This window comes from Thermobia domestica, chromosome 2 (assembly GCF_964235325.1).
Source record: "Thermobia domestica chromosome 2, izTheDome1.hap1.1, whole genome shotgun sequence".
Classification (NCBI taxonomy): domain Eukaryota; kingdom Metazoa; phylum Arthropoda; class Insecta; order Zygentoma; family Lepismatidae; genus Thermobia; species Thermobia domestica.
In genome coordinates, this window is record NC_137455.1 from 45,988,210 (window position 1) to 46,015,319 (window position 27,110).

The 27,110-nt window shown below is 34.8% G+C and overlaps 1 protein-coding gene across 3 annotated transcripts in view; it reads left to right on the plus strand.

The window, feature by feature from the left end:
• The window catches only part of LOC145671603 (protein regulator of cytokinesis 1-like), a 73,924-nt gene extending 51,807 nt beyond the window's left edge, over window positions 1-22,117 (plus strand). The window contains exons 13-14 of one of the 3 annotated variants that reach the window (XM_081740797.1): window positions 1,388-1,637; window positions 20,696-20,859. In XM_081740797.1, the coding sequence (XP_081596923.1) occupies window positions 1,388-1,637; window positions 20,696-20,718 (273 nt within the window). In that variant the 3' untranslated portion in view covers window positions 20,719-20,859. Of the gene's footprint in view, window positions 1-1,387; window positions 1,638-6,775; window positions 6,872-20,695 lie in introns of all 3 variants that reach the window. The other 2 variants (XM_081740801.1, XM_081740795.1) reach the window with 2 other exon arrangements.
• Window positions 22,118-27,110: the final 4,993 nt, after the last annotated feature.

The following is a 27,110-nucleotide window of genomic DNA, read 5'->3' on the forward strand; positions in this document are numbered from 1 at the left end:
ACTAGTAGTAGTTTATTCTTGGATAAGTTTTTTCAGATTACTTTCTCAAAAACGACTCGGGTGATTTTAGTCATCTTTCATAAATAAATATTGCATTATTATTTCTATAATGGTTTACATGAAGCACTTCCATGAGAATATACAAAAGAGGTTGTTTACTCCTCGGGTGAGTTTTTTCGACAATTTTGTAAAATACCTTTCGTGCGATTTTATTATTTTACAAACAAATATTTCATTAATAACCCTAACATAGGTCGTATTTTTTAAATTTTGTTTTATTATTATTGTGTTTGTTATGGAAATAACTACAAAGCGTAGCGCACTTTTGAAGATTTTTGTTTGGATAAAATTTTCCGAAAATGTTTTGTAATAACTGCGGCACAACATGATTTAGTATAAGGACGCAAACTGACGCAGGACGAAAAATGATTATTTAATAAATTTTTTTTAAAAAAAAAAAAACCTAACCATTTTTCGTAAGTGAAAAAAGATAATGAAATGTTACTTACCAGCATAATGGATAACTATTCTACACCCGAAAATACGAATCGTAAGAATTTTCAGTGTTGCCATTCAGTATGGCCAGAATATGAATTACCCAAAAATCTAGGTTAAGGTAGCGACTAGAAAAATGAAACTCAACGGTAATTAATGACTTATCATGGAGTCTTGGCTCCTTGTTAACTATTTTTTAAATATTTGTATTTATTTTGTAATAAACAGAGAGTTATTAAAATTACACTTTGTTATTGTGGGAAGTTACATTTCATCTTTTTTCACTTACGAAAAATGGGCAAAAGAAAATTATTATTTTTTGGTGTAATTTTTAGAGGAATTGGAGCGAGAGTTTAGTGAGGTGGCTTATACCTTTCAGTCGTCGATATTTTGTCCGGTATCCAAATCTGGATATCACACAGCCCTACCACACATTAATTACTTCTGAACATTTTTATGACCTTAGTCCATTTCCAAGAAAACACTAATAACAAAAATTACTTTTTCAGCCACTGGTAATCAGTTACACATACTAGCTCAAAACTTTGAAGAATACAGTTATATGTAGAAAATATAGAAAAAATAAAAACCAAGTATAACATGCAACTTGACAATTTAAAATATTTCATTTGACTTCAAATGCCAGATTTCACCCATAGACATAATACTATTCAACTTGTAATCTCTGGACATAACCGAAAAATTTTGCCTATTCAACTTAAAATTACTAAGATTGAACCTGTTCATAACTTTCTCGGTTGTGCTGAATTGGTTGCCGAAATAATATATTAGTAATAGGAATTCCAGAGTACATTAAAAAGTTGTGAGGTTGTCTTAACGAAAGTGTTTCAGACTTCATCTGTGTTAAAGCGTAACATAATTGTTATCGTAGAGAGGCGTTACCTCTTCCCGATCCACTGCGATTGGTGAGTCAGATGAAAACAGATCTCCACGCTACGCTGATGTTGAACCTACACCTGGACCATCATGTTTAAATCAAGCTTCAGGGTTCAGTTATCAAACTTTGTCAATCTCAGGTGTTTACCCTTTGAAACTAACACCTGTTAGGGTCAACCTGGATTCACCTAAAAATAGAGCAGATTCTGTACGAGTTCGTAGGCAGCTTCCCTTCAAGCGGGATGGTAAGTTGTATTATTAGTGTTCTGTGTTGGAACACCGTGACGTAGAAGCACCACATACACCTCACATAGTGCGTTCGTCTTCACTGTACAGTTATCCCTTTTGTTAGTGGTTACTTGTGCACAATATCATTAGTAGGTATGTCTTCACGAAGCATTCACTTTTGGGCGAAAAGGTGACTAACCTATTGTAATGTAATTGACTAATTCTATGTTGTATGTAAAAACCTGTCGTTGTGAGTGTCAGTGAGAAGTCATATATTGCTGCAAGCGTGTATTTCTAAGTGCGAAACTTTTTTTTCTGTATTAAATGATGGAAATTTCTCTTCTAGAATATACTAAATTCGTGTGTTCCAAACAATATTTGTCATAGTTACACTTATGATGGTACTTTTGCCATTGGTTTCCAACTCGGATAAAATTTGGAAAGAAGGGTTTTTAAAAATTAAGCCAACGGCGAGAGGATTACCACGAGAAGTGTATGTATGAGATAACGAATTACTCGTTGTTAATTTATACAGGGTGCCCATCCAACCATGAATAAGGCGTGAATTTCTTTATCAAACCTTGAAAATCTCCAAATAGAATAACAATTATCAGAAGCCGCACCAGGCCTTAAAAAAAGTCTTAAAATTTAAATTGAAAAGTTTTGGATCGTAAAAATTGTGAAAAAGTAAATTCGATTATTTAGTTTGAGTGGGATCTTTGTCTTATATCCATCATCAGTTGGTACAGCGTGGCTGTTTTGATGCTCCTTTTGTACAGGAGTATTGTTTTCCCTCGTAGTCCTCATATTCTGTTTAATTTTTCCCTTCTAGAGATTAGAAAAAGTAGATGTTTTTTGCAGGAAATTAGGATTTCTTACTGATATTTTAGTAGGTACTGAAATTAAGATACTTTACAGCATACCATACTTGTGTGTACTGGCTATTTTGATAGCTCCTAAACTTTCATTGTTGTCCTTAAGATTAACACAATTCACTTTATAATTCGGTTTTTGGGTTTCCTAACCAAATCTCTTGGATTTCTTGAATCTAAACTCAAACTTAACGGCAAGAAAAACAATATAAGAAACTGCCAAGGTCTCGTTTATTTCCCTGTTCGTTTGACCAGATTTAAAAAAAAAAAAAAGTCTACGCCTCAGTCTCAAATTCAAAAAATGAGTTTCACATTGTGAAACTACCTTAGACATTCAAATTATGCATATGCAATCCTGAAACCGGAAGCAGATCTGTAGCTTCCGGTTGCAATAGGAGTCGCAAGCCAATCTGAGAAAGGCACACAGTGGTAAGAAATACACCATTTTAAGTTAAATGATAGAATTAATAATGTCAAGTTATTTTAGAATTAATAATGTCAAGTTATTTTGCGTAATAAGTGATATTCGACCTACAAAAAATTGCCTATACTCCAACGGCATTTTTTCCTGACAAAGCCAAAAAGCGTGTAAAGACTAATGTACGTGTTTGTAAGATACATTCAAACGAAAATCTTCTTTGGCATTTTTTAAAATTTTATTTTATTTTTCAGAAATACTTTTTTCTATACCTGATGGGAAAGCAATTGTGGTTTAGTTTTGTTTACGTACTGGCTTTATATATTTGCAATACCTTAATCAAAGTGTCCAGCCCTCGGTTTGAACCCAGGACCACACGATTACCGAGTAGGCATCACACAATTCTAACATGATTATACCACTGCAAAGAAAAACAAAAACCCACACTTTGTATATATATAATATAATATAATATTGCAAGACGGTCTTTCACATGTATTGTAGACTCTAAAGGGGGCCGCAGTGTGGAAAAGGTTAGGAAAGGCTGGAGGAATAAATTTGGAGATTAAACCGGTTATTCCGGTACTGAATGTACATAATAAGAAACATTTCCTGGTACTATTAGTTTTTTCACTACAACGATCACTATTGAAACCGCAAATAGTAACATCGGGAGAAAAAAACGTTAGTGTGATTTATATATATCATAATTTACAACAATTTTCTGTTCTGTGGTAGGTAAAGACTCTCAAGATTTTTCCATTATCCTATTATAGTGGTTGAATTCAGGGCTTCTCTGGTGTTTCCCATTATTCGTTGTTTATCTGAACGATCAAAGAACGATACTAGTGTAGGCTTCTTTTGTCTCAAAATTCCTCCTAGGCTTTGTTTGGCGGGACGCTTGTCAAAAAGGGGAAGCCTTAAATTGAGATTATTTTCAATTGCCCCCGTTACTGAGGAATAATAGCCTAAAAACTGTACCATGTACTTAACGCTGGGGTATGTCCATTCTGATCTTTACCTAGTGCACGTGTCACTTAAACATATTGACTCTAAAGATCCTTCGTGCGATAATCTGTTTTCTCGATCTTTCGACTGAATTTCGAACTTCGTGCTTTATTAATTTTGGCATAGTTAATTGACAGTCTAAAACTAATATAAGCAGTATCGTTTTTACGTTAATATTGATTTTAGATAAAGTGAATAATATTCCAATGACCAATTTAATGTAGAATTTGAAAATGAGAACCAACACGTTCGCCGAGTAAGCACATAAATTTATTGTTCCGGTGAACGTATCATCAGTAGGAGAAAAAAATCATAAGATTACATCCGCCTATAGCAAAGCATAAAGCAAAACTTATTTATGAAACCAATGTGGAAAAATTTATCTTTTTGCATTAACTTGAGGTTTTGTATGAAGTAGATAGTATTCCCATAATAAAGTGTTCAATGTAGAATTTGAAAAGATATATTAGACACACCAAGCACCCAAATTTGTCGCTCACCAAATGTACATTTAGTAGCTCAGATGATACAAGAATTTTAGGGGAAAAAATCAAAAGATTGCAATCTTGGCTAATAATTAGTTTTTGGATCAGGGCCACAACATTTTTGAACGGCCCCTAAATCGAGTTTCTGTATTTTCTACGGAATAAGAACGTCATATTGAGTTAACTGATAGTTTAGGTTCGGTTACACTGTATGTAGTTCTCCAGATATAAAATCTACAAGAAAATTTTTGTTTGAAATATATTGGATCTTTTGATCCAAAAATGCATGATGTGAGTCCAAAGATTCGCATCATTGTTCATTGATTTTCGTACTAAAAGGATCAAGGATAGAACAGTAGTTGTTTTCAAAACTATTTGCTGGAATAAACATATTGACGCTCTAAGGTTCGTCATATAATCTACCTTTCAGTTTAGGTATTAAACTATTAATGAACATATTGTCATTAAATATTGGTAGTTCTATAAAACAACTACAAACTGATCATTCTTATGGAATAATCCATTATTTTTGATTTCTGAATTTTTTCCACTAGAATATTTTCCCATCTGATAGTGGAAAAAGAGATGGAGCAACTGTATATATATATATATATATATATATATATATATATATATATATATATATATATATATACTTAAATTAAAAATTTAAAGAAAGAAGAAAAGTTGTGCAAAAAATATTCAGTTCCTTTCAAAAATGACATTTTTACTCGTTAGTCTAAGTGTCAGCGCGGTTTCAAGTATCCAAATTGTAACGTATATCTATTGTGAATGAAGTCTTAGGGATAATATCAGAGTGCTGTCTAAATGTTATATAACACTACTAGTCATTTTTTACATTGATATGCAGTATGGAAAGGAATTCTTTCAACCAAGCATCCGCATTTGGAGGTTACGGGCAAGAAACCTGCAATCATATCCTTCTGAGGGATTCGAACTTTCTGTTTTTCAATTGCAAAGCGAGGATGCTAACCATACATATATATGCTTTTTCGTGGAGTAAAGACACGAGGAAATTTTTGTGCATAGAATTTCTTTCTGTAAGTTGTGATAAGATGTCATTACAACACTTCTCGGGTAACGACTAGGAAGAAATTAATCACATACCTTCTAAATTATACACACTGACTGCCACCATATCTGTTAAGTTATCACCTGTACGCTACGGGCAGCAGTCCACCAGTAATACTTCGTTTTAGCCACATAAATGTATAATTTCCTTTGTGTGTGGTTTTGCGTATACGCGGCATGGACATTAAATTTTGACTTCTTTGCCATATGTATGTAATTGATTGCCATATACAGTAGAACGAACGCAACTGAAGTGCAATACATTGTTTGTGTATGGAATTCCTTGCACATGACAATCTACGTGTTAAGATAACCAAAATTAGCTTACCCAATTAAGACTACTAATCAAAGAACACAAGTATACTTAATTCTAATACAAAATATATGACGTAATTGCAATTAATAATTTTCTAAACGTAATACTTCGTATAGAGTAGTGTTCGATATTATAATTAGTAGTTAGTTGCTGAATGGGAGATGGTGTATACCTAAAATTTGTAACTTTGAGATATCACAGTTGAGTTTTGTTAGATTGTATCCAGTACTTCTATCCTTATGTTTCGCGACTGGTTGACCCATGATATAATAACTTGTTAGATTTTGACTCCCTATGCTCCTGGTGATATATTTGTTTGCCATAGCTAAATCGCCACCTATCGGGGGAAGTGTTACTTTGGCTATGAAGTTTCGTGTAAATTGAAAGTGTGTCGTAATTTCTAAGGAACCTTGGCTGAGTAGAAATTGAATTTGCTGACATTTTTAAAGGTTCTCGTTTCTCCTTTGTAAATACTTTAAATGTGGGTTAACGAATTGACGTTCTGCATTTTTTTTTTTTCAATTTGTTTTCGCAGCTCAAAGCTAACCTCTCCCCCCCCCCCCAAGCTCCTACGCTTTACGACGGTAGTGAGTTGCAAGGAGCAGAGCTCACCACCAACTCTTCCAAAATTAGAAGTTACACTCACTTTAAAGTTGATGATGGAACGAAGAATTTCTAAAAATAGCACTCATTATGTTTGCGACGGAGCCAGCGAATTGGTCAACTTCGTTGAGATCACTGAATAGACAGAAATTGAGTTGTTCCTCCTCGAATAAATCAACAAATTGAAATAAGTACCTTTTTGTTCCAGTAGCTTTCAGTTAGCGATAGTTTAGTTGATATGCAAAAGTAATGGCGGGATAACTTCTCTCTCGGGCGATACGTGTATTCATTACATTGGTTGTTTAAAAAGATACTATTTACATCCCGACCTTATTTTATGAAACATGTGCTCTTTTTACAGGTAAGACTCCAAAATAATACTGGACCATTCCATAGTACTGTAACTACAGGACAAGTTTCTTCTGGTGCCTCTTCTAGCTATGTTTCTCTCCAGTAGGTTAGTGCATGTTTCGGTGAAAGGGCTTTCTAATCTTTAAAATAGGGGAAACTTGTAAATATTAATCGTAGGACACATTATCAAAAGTTAGTTATTTACCTTGCCCTGGGTATTCTTTCTATGTGACAATATTTTCTTCTTTTATTGATAGAGATTATTTCGAGCCTTGTTTGTTACGATTTGGATACGGTTTATTACGGTAAATTCATGGACAATTAAATGAAATGACTGTAACACAAAGTATACTGATACAATGAAGTGTTACGATCTGCTACTTCTTGCATTTAGGTTTATTGCGGTATGACGTATGTTCACCGAGTTTCAATATCAAGTCAACTAACTTTCTGAAAGAAGTGAACTGAGTGACATAGTATTGTGATGATTTGAGGAAATAAAGAATACATTTTGTAGTAGTGTTATTTATGGTAATTTTAAGTTAATTAGGAAGTCACGGTGGCTCAGTGGTAGCGTTCACCTGTAGTGCATGGAATCCTCGGTTCGATCCCAGTCCGCTCCAAGTGAACTTTGTGGTGGACAAATACCGTGTGCGTGGGGTTTCTCGGGGTTCTCCCGTTTTCTTTCACTTTCTTCATTTCACCATTTCATTTATTTCTCATCATCTCTCCTTTAGCCTAGCCGACATGACCGTGGGAGATAAACTTAAAGATTTCATTTTTAACTTAGTAAGTTCATTCCTTCAAATTACCTTTTGTGTTAAGATTTTTCTTATGTTGATATAAAATGATTTTTGTGTGTCCTTTCTACTAGCTTACTGTAAAACTTTTATATTAATGGTGTATTTGTGTCCTTTCAAATGTTTTGAGTCCTGGAATATTGTCTTTCTTTTATTTACCTTATGTACTCTTGAATGCATATTCTTTTTTATTATGCCTATGTAGATTCGATTGCACTCACATGTTGCTTTATGAATATCCGTATCTTGAAAATTATGTATTTTATCAAACTAAACATTTCTGTATATTTAATAGAAATTCTTTTAATAGTTTTTAAATTGTACTATTCTTATAGATAAGTTCTTTAACTTGTTATTCTGGTTAATTGTGCAAGTTCCACTCTGTGTATATGTGGATTTGTTTATGATCCAGCGCATGTTTCCTTTACCTTCTTCACTTTACTAAAATGTTTGCTTCTATATTTGCGACTTTTGTAGATTAAAGTGTTTCGTAAAGTGCTAGAAAGAGAACTATTTTAAATGATCGTATTAATGTAACAAAAATCTTAACGGGTAAAAGATTATTTTCAGAATACGAATGTGTGATTGGCTATTTATGAAGCAAAATGTGTGCAACAGCGGAACCATATCTGCGTGACAAAAGGGACCATAAAAACATGTATTAAAGAGTATGCTAAAGGTTCAACCAGTGTTTCAGGACACTCAGAACATTTGAATGATTTAAACACGTAAAGTAGGTTTAAGATAAATAACACTACAAAATATTTTATTTCCACAAATAATCTTAATACAGCATACTCAAGAAAAAATACGGTTTCTTTTTTCAGTAAGTTGGTTAATACTCAAATAAAATTGGTTGTATACAGGGTGAATTTTTAATTTGAGATTGCAAAATATCTGGACAAATATGCATCGAACAAAATAAAAATAAAAAGTTTGAAGGGGAGAATTTACTTGTGATAAAATTAGCCTCCCTGGAGGTAGTGGAGGCAACTTCGAAAACTTAAATGGGGACAACATTTTTAGCTCTGGCGCAAGCATACGGGAGCATATAATTTCACTGCAAGGGGTGGGGGGAGTCGCATGTGGCAGTGCGGTGCAGCATGCGGTGATAATAGTTTTTCTTTCTTTCTTCAAGCATTTTATGGGCTGCATCTCTCTATGGCCCACGATTCCTTAGAGGCTATCCAACCCCTCTTTATTTGACACTCAGTTTTGAGGAAGATGCTCATCTAAATATTCGAGAGGTTTGTTTTGAGGGGTTCATTCGTTAATTTTGTGTTATTTTGAAGTGTTTTGTTTCTCATTTTAGATGCTACTGATACTGCATTCAGTTACATATTTTTTATTACATTTGTTGTTTAACTGGTTTTACCTAATTGCGTACTGTCATTTGAGTCTATTGACACTCCATACGTATGGATTATCTGTCTGTACAAGAGAAAATCGAAGTAAATCTGATTTATGGACAATCTGGCATGATCTTACGTCGCCAAATTTCTTTTAGTAGGATTTCCTAATATAAAGTTGATCAACAAGTGCAAAATACTCGTTGAAACATACAGAGAATGCTTGCGCCCAAATTACTGCAGACACATTTTTAAGTTAGTAGTCATTCGAAGCGTGGGTCAATAAATGAATGAAACTTGGAGTTAGTCAATTTGAGCACTCACCGTAACTCAAAGTTGAGAGGCAAGGAGATGTACAGAAAACAAGTTCCGCCATATCAATGGTGAAATATAAAACAGGGTGTTCAGTTGGTGAAATCAGTGTTCACTGTTTCTCACGAATCGGAAAAAAAAAAGTGTCGAATAAACTTTACATATTTTTTTCCATAGAACATAAATCTGAAATAAAAAATGCGAGTCCCTATTAATTTTCAACGTTGTCCCTATCCCACTCCAAGAGGAATAATTTTATCACAGGTGATTTTCTCCCTCCCAAACAGTAGTGTATACAAGAACGTTTCACTCTCTCTTTGAGCAAGATATGCATTTGCCATATTAAGATATTCATACAAAGACCTGAAATTATAACAACTTGGGAGCTTGAACAGGGGTGACGGGGGGCGACGAACTTCTGCTTACACTACTGCTCCAAAAATATTAACTTTATAATTCGAACTTTTTTTTTCGTCCGATGCTTATTTCCTCAGATATCTTGTAGTCTCAAGTTATGCTCATCCTGCACATTAAAAAAAAAAAAATTTTTAAAAAACTGCTCACTTAGTGAAAACATGTCATACCACAAACCACAACAAACCTAGAGGTAAGAAGAACTCGTACCACTTAATTTGGTCGTACAGAACCATTTCATTTAATGGATTATATTCCATAAACTGATCTAATCCTTTTCCTAACTTTGGTCAAAAAGAGCTTCAGATTAATATCGCCTCAAAAAATACTCAGAATAGGTAAATATCTTTTTTGTCTTGTACAAAAATGCATGCCATTCTTAAATATAAGAAATGAACTAGATTCTTCAATGCACGACCTCATATATTTTGTGAAATCATCAGTGTACAGTTTTCAGAATTTAATTTTTTCCCCACTAAGATTAAATAATCAATACGTTATTATTGAAGCATGCCTATTATTTGAGATAGATCAAGAACAACTTGGACGGTTCTCCTCATGAAATTGATCCCGCAGGTTTATAGTTTTTTCTTTTTAATGGACAAGAAGAAAAAATATATTAGCAAAATTTGGGATTTATATCTAGTAACACGGTACTAGGAGCAAAAAATTCTTTGAGATAGTGTTCTTCCTGGGAATTCGAGCATCTGTTGTATGATTTAATATTTGAAGAGTTGCGAAGCATCATGCCGAATTACACAGTGAGAAACATTTTTATTATATATATATATATATATATATATATATATATATATATATATATAGTGAAATCTGTATATGTTGGCCACTATCGGTTCGGTTGAAAAGTGGCCAACTTACAGAAAATAAAAGTATTTTTCTAATTGAGTCCCTGTTTTTATTAATGTTCTCAATAAGAGATTTTGAGAAGGAAATTCATAACATCCGCTACCTTTCGACGAGCCAGGTGCCAAAAGTTGACAATTGCGATGGTTAGCTTTAACCTTGAGAATTTTCTGGAATTACCAAAGCTCCCCACTGATGAAAGGAGCCGATATAGCTAGTGGTTTTACCAAAACAGACAGGGTAAACAAAATACGTACGTACAACCATTTCGTGAATTCCTGTAAGTACTTTTTGTTATTCACACCTTCCTTCACTACCCCTTTATCAAGGTAGTATTCTGGCCAATTGACCTCCAAGAACAAATCGTGGGAATTCATGCTTCTTTGTCTCCAGTCATAAATACAGAGCATATGCCTCTCATATGAAAATACGAAAGAGTTAAGAAAAATAATAAAACGGTATTTTGCGTGGCCAAGATACGCAGGTAAATTTATCATTATCAACGTAGATAAACATTGCTTCAATGCGGTCAACTTCCACGATAGACAGATGGCCAACGTGCAGAGTAACAAGTAACAAATATCTTACGGAAAAATGCACGTTCAAGACTAACCAGGCCAAGATGAGCAGGTGGCCAACTTAGAGAGGTGGCCAAGTTGACAGGTTTTACCGTATATATATATATATATATATATATATATATATATATATATATATATATATATATATATATATATATATATATATATATATATATATATATATATATATACTTATTCGCTCTTTTGCACTGTTACCGACCCATCCATTCCATAACCTTTCTTACTCCATTAAACTACTTAGGTTTATCTACTTTAAGCCTGGTAACACTATCACCTCATCTTGCATTCCAGTATGTCATTCATCTGGAGGCATCAGAGCTACTATTTTATTCTTTTAATTTTTTCTTCCCCTCCCTAGACGACTTCCTTTCTTGTTGCCCCACGTAGCGTAATGTGTAATGCTCTTGCTTTTGGTGCAAGTAGTCCCGGGTCCGATTTGGTGGGGATATTTGGTCCAAAAGGTGTAACAGCTTTCTCAAGCCAACCATCTTCAGTTAGATTTTTCCTATATTTTCCTCATTCACACCAGGATTGAACCTAACATAAAAGTTTCACACCGCTCCCTTTGTTCCCTTCTCCGGATGTGTTCACCGAGGGACTCCATCCCTCATACGTGACGAGCGTAAGGTCATACATGCAGGTAATGCCCAGAAATATTAACAAATAATATACTTCCTTTTCTTGTATAAAAGGGGGAAAGAAATTGACTGCAGTTGAGTCCTTGTTGGAATACTGAACGCTAAGAATTATTTAACTAATTTCCTTCCTTCTCTTCTGATTAAACCTTCAGTGAAAACCATTATACCTTCTTAAATGTTGCAATAAATGTTTTCACAAATTTCTGATATTTAGATGGCTTATACACACTTGGTTTTCAAGACTCAAACGACTCCAAGATGGGAGTCCCGAGAAGACAAAGAAAAAGTATTAGAGAAGTAAATAGTGTTTCAAAACAACACCGACAACGCTTGGGAGGTGATTCCTGACACCAAGATAAGACTAACCTGAGTGCAGAAACCCGTCCTTTCAGTTATAGCGTGCCAAAAACATGAAAAAATGAATTTCAAAGGCCCATTGCTCCAATACTATGGGACCTACTGTAGTCGGTTCACTTAGGAACTAATACGTGCGCTATCCAAAAATATATGTTTCATATTCCTGCGGTACTCACGCAACAATTTTTATAGTTTGGTTACGAGCATATAATTTGAAGTATTCACCAAATGTTCGATATTGCAAAAACGGAAAGTCTTGAAGTACAGATACATATATATTAATGGTAAATTTTATATATACCAGGCTCCAGGTAAATGCAGTCTGTCGCTGTATCAAGTAAAGTAACCGTTTATTAAAAATAAAATGATTTTAATTGGGGACTTGTTGATTCAGAACTGTAGGGTTAGTTTGTTCTGGTTAACTGTGGCTCTAAACTAGATGGGCTTCTTGTAATCCGGACGTCATATCGGACTCGTGCTGACGCACATGCTCTCTATCCACTTAGTTCTCACAGTTACTTAACATCTCTTCCGTGTTTTTAGGATATCTTCAGTTCTATTGTAGCAAATAATTTTGTCTAGATCTTATGCATTTCTCTATAATGAACAATCTAGAATGTATGTATTGGAAGGAAAGTGCTGAAATATCTTCAGAACGCAATTGGGTTAATTCGAATTGGCAATGCAGTTTTTCATGTGCTTAGTTGTTAGAGCCTATTCTGCAACGTCCGTACTTTAGTTTGTTGGTTAGTTGAAATCATGCCTTTTAATTTGCGACACAGTTCATTCCAGTATTTATCTGTTACCCAGGGTTTCTTACATATTTGCAATTGTTTTTTCATAATTTTATGGACATTTCGAAACTAATAGAAATTGCTCCTTCACCAAATTTTGTTTACATTGCGTTCGTATATGGCAAATCAATTTGTTTAGCTAGACCTTAACAAAGTAACATTTGTATTGTAAGTTCTGCACTCACCGTCGTAAGGATAATTTCGGAACATAGAGAAAACTAAACTTCAAGGCAAACTTTGCTTCCGAATAAAACTTCAAAATTATATTCTATTAATGACTTGGAGTTGCTGTGGCTCAGTGGTAGAGCGTTCACCTCTGGTGCGTGGGGTCCCTAGTTCGATTCCCGCTTACGCCAAGTGAACTTTGATGGCTCAACACCGTATGCATGGGTTTTCTCGGTGTTTTATTTCCTCCCACTTTCTTCATTCCATCATTTCTCATCAGTCTCCTTTAGCCTAGCCGGCACAATCGTGGGACGTAAAACTGAAAGATTTCATTTTCATTTCTTTTAATGATTTATTCTAAATGGTTATCAATGTCATCTTGGTGCGACTGTGGTTAGATTGTTGGAGGTTCATTCTTACTTTTAAAACGTTCTGGCCACCCATATATTTTAAAAAGAGCTTCTTCGTAAGAAGTAAATAAAAGCTACGTAAATCTTCTCGTGCATAAGTCTTTATTTCGTCAAAATATTAAGTTGTCCTGCGTATTGAAGGAGTATGGTCTTTAGATGTGGGTTTTTAGTGTTTCTCTAGACCAGCGGTTCTCAACCTTTTTTCACTGACGACTAGAGATGCAAGGGCTCGGAAAAAAAACGGCTTTTTTGGAAAAAAACTCGGTTTTTTCTGCTTTGCTTTTTTGCTTGGGAAATTTTGGGCTTTTTTCAAAATACTGCTTTAAATTGATAAAACAGACTTTGTATCGCTTCTCTATAACAGAAAAAATCATTTAATTAGTGGTTGATGCTGATAATAATATAAAACATCGAAAATAAACTATGAATTTCGAAAAAATATTTCAAACAATTTTTCTTCAACATATTTACATTATGAATTCCACAGGATTAACCAATGTATATAATAAGAATTTTTTAACCTCCTATATACAAAAGTAAGCAGAGTTGGCAAGAACCGTAGTTGTTTTTGAAAATGCCAAAAACCCGCTTTTTGGGGGATGTTTAAACCAGGCTTTTTTGACTTAGATTTTTTGCTTTATGTATTTATATTACATATTCACAGAAATAAGTTTGTTTCGCCTTGATGTTATTATGCAACAGCGGGGTTATGCCGGAAGAACTCCCATAAGCTTAAAGTGCGGTCAGTAAATTTCTTAAGTTGAGAATCTCCCGCCCTAGCCATTGGGAAAATCCCGTCATTACTTGAAATGTAAGACAATAACGGGAAAATCCTGTTATTGCTTTGCATGTAAAATTTAAAGGTCAACGTACCATAATCAGTACGCTAAAACTGAGGTATTAAATTACAAATTTAGTACCGGTACGTAGATATCATTGAAAGTCCAATCCAAGCTAATGTTGGAAGCTACGTAGGCAATCGATAAATTTTGCCAATTTCTATCAATATATTTAAGCAATATTGGCTTCTTTATAAAACAACACGCATTTAGGCATGCAGAAATATACAATTTGGTTTGTTTCGTATATTTAGGCTTAACATCCTTACGAAATACCGAGGTTATCAAGGAGAAGACTTTCGCTTAAACTGACATCCGAACCGCTACTTGGGTTACGCATGAAAGAAGGTTTGTGGTTCGACCGAGAATTGAACATGGGACACCTTGATTAAAAGGTGAAAGGGAAATAAAACTATTGCAGGTGGTTTGATATCTGGAAACGTTACCATGAAGTTCACACGATTCGCATTTTTCATTCTTTTTATTTTTGTGGTTTAAACCAGTTATTAAAAAAGAAGTTGGTGTAAACCAGCCAACCCTAAAAGTAAACACTTCTTTTTAAAGAATACACAAATAACTAGCAAAATAGTATGTAGTATTTTTACTTCAAAATATTCCATACCCTCTTTTTGAAACAAAACAAAATTAAAATAAAACATAAGAGAAATACTTAGATTTATATGATACACTTAAAGGCTGCACATCTAGAGCTTTTGGTTCTGTATATTCTTGAAATTCTACAGTTAAGTTTTATAGAACCACCATCACAGTTTAACCAATCCTCAAGTTTTCTGAATTTTTAACAAGAGGGATTCAACATATCATTACGGAACTCACCCCCCCCCAAAAAAAAAAAAAACTACGGAATATATTTAAGTTAAGCTAAATACAACTCCACAACAAACATGACTGAGTGATTAGCTTTTGCGCTTCTATCGGGAAGTCCGGGATTCAACCAGCATTCGACCATTCTGACAAAGCTTTTCTTCATTCCATCTGTGAATGTAGAAATAGTGCGTGTACTGTGAGTTGGACGACTTCCTTTTTTATTGTTTTTAAATCGTTATTATTACTAATTACCAGCAGTGACGGTTTTGCGAAGGTTAGGGGGGCGGTCTTTCGGACTGAAGCCCGTTCCCCAAAGTTACGGAATGTCTGCAACAAACGAAATATCTATTATTTATGCCTTTACTCATAAACTTTAAGCTCCCGTCAAATAAAAATTACGAATGTTTAAAAAAAAACTAAACATTAGTAAGAAACCCTTCCCAAAATACTTTTCTAAATCCGCCACTGATTCTCAGTATAAAATGATTTTTAAAGTTGTATCCGGAAGATTATTGCTAAACATATAAACGAAACGAAATATTATGCCTGTACTCATAAACTTCAAGCACTTCCCAAATAAAATTAGGACTTTTTAGGAAACGAAACAATCAGAAAAAAACCTCCTAAAGTACTTTTCTAAATCCGCTACTGATTATTTGTATAAATTGGTATTCAAGGTTGTGTCCGGAAAATTATTGCTAAATCACTTCACAGCTACAGTATAACAGAAATATGGAAGTACGGCTTGACGGATATATTGAAAAACGTACGCTTTGACGGATAAATAGAAAAACGGGCAAGTTTAACTTTTGCGCTAGAAGCTAGAGTACTAAAAGCTCTTAGAAATGAAACACGGATGACAAACTAGAGAAGAAAAGAGATGTCGATAACTCAAAAGTTAAAATAAAGTTAAATAGCCTCTAAAATTACCCTCAAATACTACATTCTTCATGTTAGCTTTAATTCGTAAAACACGTGCTCCATCTATCTTGATGGTGAATTTCCGAGCGAAATATCGCATTCAGGTCATGGAATTCTTATCTAACTATAGAATATACTATAAGAAAGCTATTTAGATAGAAAAATCATGAAGTTGAAAAAAGCCAAAATTTCCAAAATTCTCGGTTTTTTTTCCAAAAAAAGCCGGCTTTTTATGTGAAAAAAACCATCGATTCAAAAAAGCCGGCTTTTTTGCATCTCTACTGACGACACACTTTGGAAGTCCAGGAAATCGCGACAAACTTGCTTATCATCTATTATAATAGTGGAATCTGTTAGGTTTTATGACTCTGTGTGGCACTGAGCATTATTGCTGCGGCTGGTGGTGGTGACTGGTACAGTCTGTCTCGATTTTAACTAATTATTAAATTTTTCATGATTTTTAAGTTCTAATATTTCGCAACACACCTTAGGGGACTGCGTGATACACCAATGTGTCACGACACATCGGTTGAGAACCACTGCTCTAGACACGTGATTTGTCTAGAGAAATAGTTTATTGAATTGCTATAAAAGGTGGATGTCCTGAAGATGTAGATTGTTCTATGTAATATATATAATATGATGATAAAAATGAGATGATTATGAATTTCTGATACGAATTCATTCACTTATTAGCTACAGAAGCTGTTGAGTATTAATTGGGTGCTGCGACTTGAACATTCGAACTGTTTTGATCTTACGTAAGCTATAGGTCTACAGCTTACATAGCATTGCAATTAAGGGACATTAGAAACTTAAAGAAGTAAACTTTAACTTTCCGTGATGCATATTACTGCTTCCGAAAGTCTATTTAACTTTAATGTATACCCATCTAGTGAAATCCAGTAGAATTGGGACACATATTTTGAAGTTTTGTTTCATATATTTCCTTTGCTTTCTAACAAACAGTTAAAAAAAGTGACATATCTGTTTTTAAGTCTCTGACTACATATAAACATTTTGCAGTTTGAACAAATTCAGTAGAAGTTGTTACGATTTTTTTTTTTTTTTTTTCGCAAATAATAGTAACTGTCTTAGATTTCTTCATATATACTCGTATGAATGGCTGAGGTGTAGATAAATTCATTACTGTGTAATTAAATGACTTCTATAGTATTGGGATCGTTAGATCGCTTATGTTAACATGATTATGGAAGTTCAATGTAATGTAGAATTTAGTATTAACAGGGCTCCCAGATGTCTTATTTTCCTATTTTTTCCTATATTTTGGAAATTTGTGTTTATTTGTCCTATATATGTCCTATATTTTAATCTTGTCCTATATTTTCTATATTTTTCAGTGATTGAATTATTAAAAGTGCTTGCCAAGGGCAGTTCTAGTGATGATTTAAATTGCTACATATTAGCAACATGCGTAAATGTGTCTTAGCATTATTTTTCTGAGGGACAGTCACTAATCCTCACTATTACTTTTTTTTTTAAATTTGGTTTTTCCTATCCTCCCGTGGCCACTTTTTTTTTCATCTTTGTCTCCTATGTGCCTATTCTTCCCCAGTGAAACTTAGCTGAGGAACCTTGCCATTCTCCAGTTTCTTATAACGCAAGCTGTGTTAGCATTTTCTTTCAGCAGTGTGTGCAGCAGTATTGGCTAGGCATTGAGGTGTGTTGGTATTCACCAACATATCCCAACGCCTTCCAATATTGCTGTACATACACGTCCTGAAAAACCTGAAAATAAAAGAGTCATGGAAACGCTTTGGAAAAATTATGGAAAGCAGACAAATAGTGAAAATCCTGGAAATGTCCTGGAAATTATTTATGAACTGGAAGTGTCCTGAAATTTGTTATATAACAGTTGTTAGAAGTGTATATATAATTTGCAGAGCTATGATGAATGAAATGCTGTTACGTTATTTATTTCAAAGGGAAATACTTTGATCAAATAATTCAGTATTTAATTAGATTCAAATATTTTATTACAGAGAAATAAGTTATCAATCTTTTTCCATTAGAAAGATATGAAGTAATGAAAAATAATGCCAAAATAAAGTTCATCTGTAATTAAAAGAACTAGAAGAATAGTAGGAAGGTAGAGAAATAGTTAATATTTTTGCATGCATTAATTAAATTTACGTATTCAAAATTATATATGAATAACGGCATGTTAAAACTGTTAAATGTCATGGTAATCCTATAAATAAGAGTTAACTATTTCTTTTTCTTCTGAGGTAGTGCGAATATGTTCTGAATTCTAAAGATATTGGAGCTGCATTTTTTAATTTTTTTTTACTATTTTGAATAACAAATAGTTGTCCATTGGGGTGAAGGGTGGCCTTTTCTTACAATACTTTTTTTTCTTTCTTCAGAGCATAATATTCCATTGTATAAACCAAACTGTCCTATTTTATAAACCAAAATGTCCTATATTTTTTCAATGTCCTGCTGGGAGGCCTGTATTAAACTTAATATACGAGTTTAAAACAGCTGACAGGTTTTCTGTGTCAATTTTTGTAACCTATACATTAGTAGTTGGAAACTTCATTTTGGATATACGAGGTATTCTAGACCTAAATTAAATTCTACCATTAAAATTTAGACTGACAGTTGAACAAATTTTTACTTTGTGTATAATTTATATTTGAGCAAAGTTCCACAATAATATGGTAGACCTTTAACCTTTGCAGAGCATTTGATGTCTGATCGAGTACTTAATCAATTTGTATCTAAGATACATATAACGTGAAACAATCATAGAATTTAATTTAATTTTAATGATCGATGAATTTTATATTTCTCTATCGCAAACTACAGGTTGAGAAATATTACGCATAAATATTTTTGGATAAGACTCAAAAATATTGAAATCTCTTTTGCCATATCCTTCAAGTCTTCATTTTATGTAACTCCCAATTAACTTTAAAAATTAAAACTATGTGCAATAAATCGCTAGAAAAACGGATAGTTTAATCCATCTGACAGTCGTATACTGATTCTAAGGTAAAATTTTCGTTTAGTGTAAAATCAACATAAATTCTCAATATGGTTAAACGTGATCTTTCATAACTTGCCTTGCTCTTTCATAACTTGAAATAAATAAATAAAAAGTATTAGAAGCAATGACGTAATTTCATTGGAAATTATTTCGGTAAGAATATTTTTGAATACTTTGAAATTCTCTTCGTCAAGCAGAAATTAATTCATATCGTAAAGACTTAATTGGAATGTATATACAGTAATACCTTGCATAACGCGGATTTTATTAGCTTCTGGCATAAGCATATCAGTGAAGGGGAAGGATACTTTATTTCTCAGTAACTGCTGGCCAGATCTGAACGAAATTTGATGAAGTAGTAGTCCTGTGTCTGGTTCGATCCCAGCTTGCGCTAAGTGAACTTTGTGGTGGATAACACCGTGTGCGTGGGGTTTCTCGGAGTCCTCTCTTTCTTCCCGCTTTGTTCATTTCATTCATTTCTCATCACAGTCTCCTTTAGCCTAGCCGGCATAACGATGGAACGTAAAACTTAGGTTTTTGTAGTAGTAGTCCATCGTCTAAGGCATAAAGATCGCTATATGTGGTAGCTGAGTTCGGGCAGAGACCTTTTATTTAGCTTTTCAACATATGTTGTGTTGCAAGCTTTGCGCGCCAGGAGCTTCTGAGTTCGTTTTCCCCGGACTTATTACAATAATTGGCGTCTGCACTTGTTCGCTGGTCGGGATATATTCCTGTAATTGTTGAAGAGTACTTTTGTTTCGTATAAACTATTTGTCATGACTGTCGTACGCACGGAGATTGATGTGTTTATAAGATTCTTCTTGGTCCCGTTCCGTTTAGACAAGGAAAAAAATTAAAAATTAAAAAAAAAAAAATAGGCCTCACAAAGAACGATATAAATGTTGTTAGCCAAATGAAACATTTTGTTCACGTTCTGAGGATTCATTGATCATAGTAACTAAAGAAACTAGCCTTTTCTGAACAGATGCATTGACTGTTACTAGTATGTATTTGAGGAATCATATAGGATGAACGTGCTTATTTACCTTTTGGTCGTTGTTACAGTAAAGAACAAGCAGCGACACTCGGTTGTTTGTTCGTTTGTTAGAAGAATATTAGATTTCCAGTAGTTGTCATAAATAAGTCGTCTGGTTGAGTTCGTGTGCTGGAATTTGGCAGTTTAGTAGTATAGTATTCACCAGACAAGCTGTTTGATTCCCTGCTAGCTCAGTAAACTATTGTTTTATTTGCTTTAGGGAGTTTGAAAAAGTAATGTGAAAACAGTGATACACAATCCACAACACTTCTTTCATACAATTGTCAGGATTCGAGTATATCACTGAAAATGATAAAGGGGGGAAAGGAGACAATTATGGCAATGATATGATTAACCTGACTTATTTTGTCAATCCCGCCTCCATTTCTTTTCAGGTACTAATTTTATTGCGAAAATTTAAATTATTAAAAAATGAACACAGCTTATGACCTTTAGATTTTTGATTCTTTAATATTTTTCGAAGACAAATTGGGTAAACAAAATATACATGCTTCAACTTGTAAAATCTTACCATTATTTGTTCGTTATTAGCTTACTTAATAAATAAGTATTATTTATCTATTTCAGAGCTATCTGGAAAGAAGGAATGAAGATATGATTTGCAGAAGCTCTGTTGCAAATCTACCCATAATATCGGCTCTCTCAAAGACGCCGAAAACTCCAGGTAACACTGCACAATCCCGGTGTATGTCCCGAGTGTTAACACCTTGTAACCGTAATACCCCAGTGAAGCCACCGCGAAGAAATTTAGGAGCAACTCCAAAAACCCCTTTGACTGCATCACGTATTAATACAACGCCCAAACAGGCCAGCAGAATAATAAGAAACGCAACTACGACGCCAAGATTAACCACAACCCGTGGTCGACTTCCCATTATTATTTGAGTCCAAACATGAGAGAGCATTTTCATAGATGTAATTTGTATTTGAGACAAAAAGAGTATTTTTAAGTGTAGGTTTTTAATGTTTGACTATTTTATAGACTTGGAGAATATAATAGCAACTGCAAGTCAGTTTTTTGTTAAGAACTCAGAGAAAATTTATAAAGTACTTAATTTTGTGCGTAGAATTTTTTTAGTTTCTTAACGAGCGTAGCGAAGATATATTTATTTTGTCACTATTTAGCGTGTGAAAATTTTGTAACTAAGAAAAACTAACACCCTGTGTGCGAATACAGCTTGATCATAGTGTGTTGGTTTTTACTCTAACTTGCAGTATTTTGCTAGTTAATAAAAGTCTATGCTTATGTTGTTTCCTGTAATTTTACCTCAATATAATGCAACAATATTACTGTTATATTTGCTTACAAATCCTTGAGAGAAATTTAAATTGTTTTTAGTCAATAAAATAGTGAATTTATTACCTAAATTTTTCAGTTACTTATTTTGTAATGATTTATTCTATGCGATTTTGTGTGGCAATTATAAATCGATATTATTCCTTGCAGAAACGAAGCACAAAAGTACAAATTATGAATATATTGGTTTTGTATTGTAATTTCGTTTATTGTTGCATTGTAGTATTAGTTTTATTTAAAAATAGCGCCAGTGAATACCGACCAAAATATTTGCAACTTTTGTCATGTAATAAAGCTATTACGTGTCATTGCAGTACTATTTCTGTCTTATAGTCTGGGAAACTTGGAATGAGTTTTTCTAGACAAATTTTTAAGTTATAAATCTGCACTCGCGAAATTGAATTGACGTGTCAAAAACCGCTGAGGTAACATCATTTTTTGTGATTTTACTCGTAATGAAAATGTGCATTGGTTTGCCTTTGATCAGAGGTTGTGACTTGAAAAATGTATTAGAAACAGTGCTGCATATAGTCAATTTCTTTTTGTATATACTTACGTTGCTTCAGTATTCATTGTGCAGCTTGCTTTTGTTTCTTTCGTATTGTGCATTTATTTCTATTAAAGAAAATCTTCCATTTATCTGTGTATATATAAGTTGTACGTATTTGTAAATAAAATTAAATCGCACAGTATTTGAGGATTTTGTGTTTTATCTAATTTAATATCCTTTTCTTCTATGCAGTACTTTCGAAGTGATATTAAACGAGGGACGTTCAGAAAGTTCATATCCTGACCTATGTTTTTATCACTCTTCAATATAACCTCACCCCTCCCAAGGTCTAGTAGCTAGCCCGCGCCTTTAGTGCACGGGTCCCAGGTTTGGATTCCATTTTAAACTGTTGGTTTGTGGTTTCTTATACAGCTTCGATACTGAAAAGGGAAGCTAAACTTCATCAGCAATAATTGAAAATAAATGCCCAACAGTATCCATGACTGTCTTCATTCGTAGCTTCTTTTTTTTTTAATAGCCTCGGTTCATTTGGTACAATATCAGCATAATACTGATCTGTTACTGTAGAGTGGTAATAATTGAACAATACATCTAAGTGATAAGTCACGATCTTAAGAGGGCTCTGCACTTTTCGTGCTGTGGTTGTCAGAATGAATGTTTCTACATTTATCTGTTATTTCGTCTGCGACTTAGAATGATGACACTGGTTTCGTTGTAGCAGGTCTGGGCTAGACTGTAGGATCCTGTTGAAAGTAAAGCGAAATCGGAAGACTGTTTTTGCTCCTCTAATAACATGCGCGGTACCCAACGACAGCTTACCTTCTTAAGACCATATGTTCAGTTAAAATGGAGTCAATACTGTCTAGTAATATGCCAATAATGTCTGTTAGCGCTGTAGTAGTAAACCGTCTGTCACTTTGAGTCTGTTCTTCCATAGTAATAGATATTGCTGGATTGATGTCTCCATCAATAGATTACCTCCTTCCACAGAGAAGTTCACAGAGCCATTTATTAATGGTAGGAAATCCATTAACACTTAACGTTTTTATCTTGTTATTAGGAACTTGCTGCGACACACTTTCAATCGGAAATATTTTATCACTGCTGTTTTATTTTCCTCCATTTTACTGTGAAATACTATCTTGCCTTACTTGGACACAGGAGAAAATAAAGGTTTTAGGCCATACTATATACGAGTAAAAATATTAACCTAAATGTATGGCAAATTTTAAAGTTCGTGGTTCAATCACAAGTTTTTGGACGTCCCTCGTATATATTACGTAGATCCTAGTTTTAGATGTGAAATCATACTTGATTAAAACAAGGCTTGTATGTGAGAGACATTGAAGAGAACATACTGCCTTGACACTTACGTATAGAATTAGAACAGTTCCATGGAGTCACGTAAAAAGGAAGGAGTCACGAAAACTCAATCCAAGGAAGGGTACTCAATCCAAGGAAAAGTATGTAGTCATACGACATGTAAGAAAGTTGGTCAGAACACCAGTTTGGTAGGAGTAAGATCAGATCAAAATTAGACATTGATAGAGAAATGAGACAGTGTAAAAACCAGTTTATAGAAGGGGATGGGGAGAAGGAAAAATGCATTATATGCCCTTTCCAATTGTGGTGATGATAAATTTATATGTACCAGGGAAGCAAGAAAGTTCGTGCGCTTTTATACTATGGAAGAAAACTGTCAATTACAGGGTTTTAACGGTTTGTTTATTCGGCAAAATAGCCTCCATTTGCTTCTACAACCTTCTCCCAGCGCTCAACAAGCTTGTAAATGCCAGTCTTGTAGAATATTTGTTCCCGAGACTCGGAAAACTCAGCAACTGCATTTTTGACGTCTTGTTCAGTCTTGAACTGCCTGCCACGCATAAAGTTGTCTATGGCCAAGAATAAATGGCAATCCGAAGGGGCGACATCTGGGGAGTAGGGAGAATGAAATATAAGCTCCCAACCAAGTTCTGAGATTACTTCCAGCGCCTGTTTTGCGGTGTGAGGGCGCGCGTTGTCCTGGTTATAGAGCACACCTCTTTTGTTTACTAGTGCTGGCTGTTTCTGGGTCAGTTTGGTGGCTACCGTTCTCAGTTGTGATGAGTACACATCTTTGGTAATTGTCTTACCACGTTCCAAGAATTCGTAGTGCACGATACCGTTTGTAGTCCACCAAACACAGAGCAAAACCTTGTGTTAATGGATGTTCGGTTTTGCAGTCAAAGGCTTCGGATCATTCGGTGATAGCCAATGGTATGACCGTTTTTTATTGTCATACATGACCCACTTCTCGTCACAAGTTATTATACGGTCCAAAATTGGACAGATTTTGTGTCTCGTCAACAAAAATGAACAGATATTCAGTCTTAGAACTTGGCTCATAGCGGTCAGCTCGTGAGAGACCCACTGACCCAGTTTTCAGGTCTTCCCCAACTGATGCAGACTTACCCGAATAATTTTCCTGTTTACCTCGAATCGGTGAGCAAGTTCCTGGCATGTTTGACTGGAATAATCTTCAATAGAGGCCTTCAGGTGGTCCATATCCACTGATTTAGGCCTCCCAGAGCGAGGCTTATCTTGAAAGGTCTCGTCACCAGTTGAAAAGGTCTGGAACCATTTTTGTGCTGTACATTTACTTATTACACCCTCTCCGAGCGCAACACATATTTTTCTAGCTGCTTCTGCACCATTTGTCCCCAATTTAAACTCGTAAAGCAAACAAGCTCTAAAAACTTCATTTGACACTGACATGATCACGAGCGATTTTTACACATTACACTGACAAATGCGTTGTTATATTCACCGTGGCTGATGCGTCAATGAATAAGCTTTCCCAAACAGCCAAAACTTTCATGCTACGGGGACAGATGTCGCCGCAGCAGCCAAATGGAAGCGGGAGTGGTTCAAAAGCGCACGAACTTTCTTGCTTCCCTGGTAGTAGCTTGAACGAATTAGATCATATTTTCATTTACTTTGCTGCTGTTCTTACATCTTCGAAAACAGATTGCACGTGGTAATAGAGCGGAGGCACCCAACCTTTTCTATATGCACGTTATGTTATCTGTTTCCCTTAAATTACAACAAATCTCGACTACTGAATACAAAAATCAACGGAAAACTATTTTTTCTGTTGAAAAGAAGTAGAGGTTGCTCAGGATTGTAGTTCGATTCGTGGTTAAATCCAACCTACGTCTTTGCCAAGAGAAATCCTCTCAATTTAATATTTTTAGGTGATCTTATTTTGAAAGTTCTTTCTACATTCCAGGCCAGAGTGGTATTTACTTCATTCTATATCTACGATTTTCAATTATTACTTCGTAAAAACAAAAGATCTAGAAAATGTTTATATCCTGATGGATAATCACTGAAAGATTACAATAACTTGACATTAAATAAATGTGTCAGTAATTGTATAGATTTTCAGTTCAGTTAGATAAGATCTCAACATGAGGGTTGGAAAAGGTTTGTAGTGTCGTTAGGGAGGAGTTGAGCAGAATGGTGCAAGCTGGCTCTATACTTCACCCAGCGCTATACGGATTTTCTTATCCCTATTAAATACAAACTACCCTGTCTTTCAAGTTTCCTCAGTACTAATGACTTCATTATATGTGAAATCTGGTTCATGTAAAATTGTACTCTAAGCTGATAGAACAGATATTTTATCTGAAATATCCAGGTCTAATGTATAAACCGGATGAGGAATGAGTTGGAAACACACTTATGCTTTGACCACACCCACAGTTGATGTATGAGGGAATTGCATTATCAGCATGGAGCAAAATAATTTCCTTGGTAATTCTCCACCTTTTTCTTTGTTCTTTTTGATGACATCCTTCAATTTGTGTAAAAGAAAAGCAAAGCATAATAATCTCATGCAACATTTCACCTTTTCACTTTCTCTCTCCTCCCCGACGCGTGAACAAAATGGGGTCCTATGATTTTACGAGAAGATGGAATGACCTTTGCTTTTTCAGAAGTGAAGGAAAGAGCAGTAATTCCATCATGGATTGTCGTTTATACGCGGGCTGAAAATAGTTAAAGTAAGTTTCACTCAGTTACGAATCGCGCATATAAACCATCGTGATCCTGTTCAATGTCAAAAGTTTGTCAGTCTTCCATATTGGACTGGGCAGCCACTCTGCCAGTTCTCGATTCCACGTCTTGTCCTTAGAGGCAAAGAAGTGTCACTGCCAGTTGGTGAAGCATCGTGATTTCAGGAAGTGTGCCATGGACCGAAACAGTAAGCCGAAGAGGCAAGGTCAGAACTATATGCCGGATTGGTATCAGTTAGATGCCATCAAGTTCATGAATTTTTTATTGCGTTTTTCGAACAGTGTGTTTTGCGTTATTATGTTTTACCAGGATGTGTTTTCTGTTCATCAGTGCAGGTTTTGTAGTAGTGCATCATACATGCGCTTAAACTGTTCGGAATAATGATCGGCATTTGGTGGTACGACCGCTAGAAATAAACTCGAAATGAATTATCTCCTGATAGTTTTACCACACGCACAGCATTACTTTATACTAGAAACTGTCTTGTTTGATGACCGGTTCTGGAAGTTTGCTCTTGCTAATCCACATTTTGGACATTCGGATTTCAGAAAATACATTCACTTTTCAACGCATGTGACAATCCGTTTCAGGAAACGCAGATTTTGCAACAGTTGGCATGCATCCACTCTCTTTGCGTGAGCTGGGGTCAGTTTGTTTCACAATGCGGCAATTCCTAATGGATTTTCCCGCGTCCGGGAAGGTGACGCACTACAATGGATTGGGCCATACCAAGTTGATTTGACAATCGCCGTGTGCTGGTGGATGGATTTTTCTCAATTGCGTGTTGTATATCAGAATTTGTTACCCTAAGCGACCGGATCTTAGCTGCTCTTCCACATTTTTATAGCTTGCACGAAATTTCTGGAACCAACAAGATGTGCTGCAGCAAGCGTATGCTCAAGTTCCAGCTCATATAGTAACAGTTCATGTATCAGATGTTGTTGAGCATTAATCGTCATTGTCACTAAAAACTACCTGAAGATATGAAGTAGCGGAATCCTTCTTAAATAGTTTGCTTGCCACACTACCTCTTAGATCAATTTGACCTTGTACTTACGGTCGATCACGGAGTTTGTATACACGCGCCTGCTGTTTGAGTTGTGGAAATGATACAACCG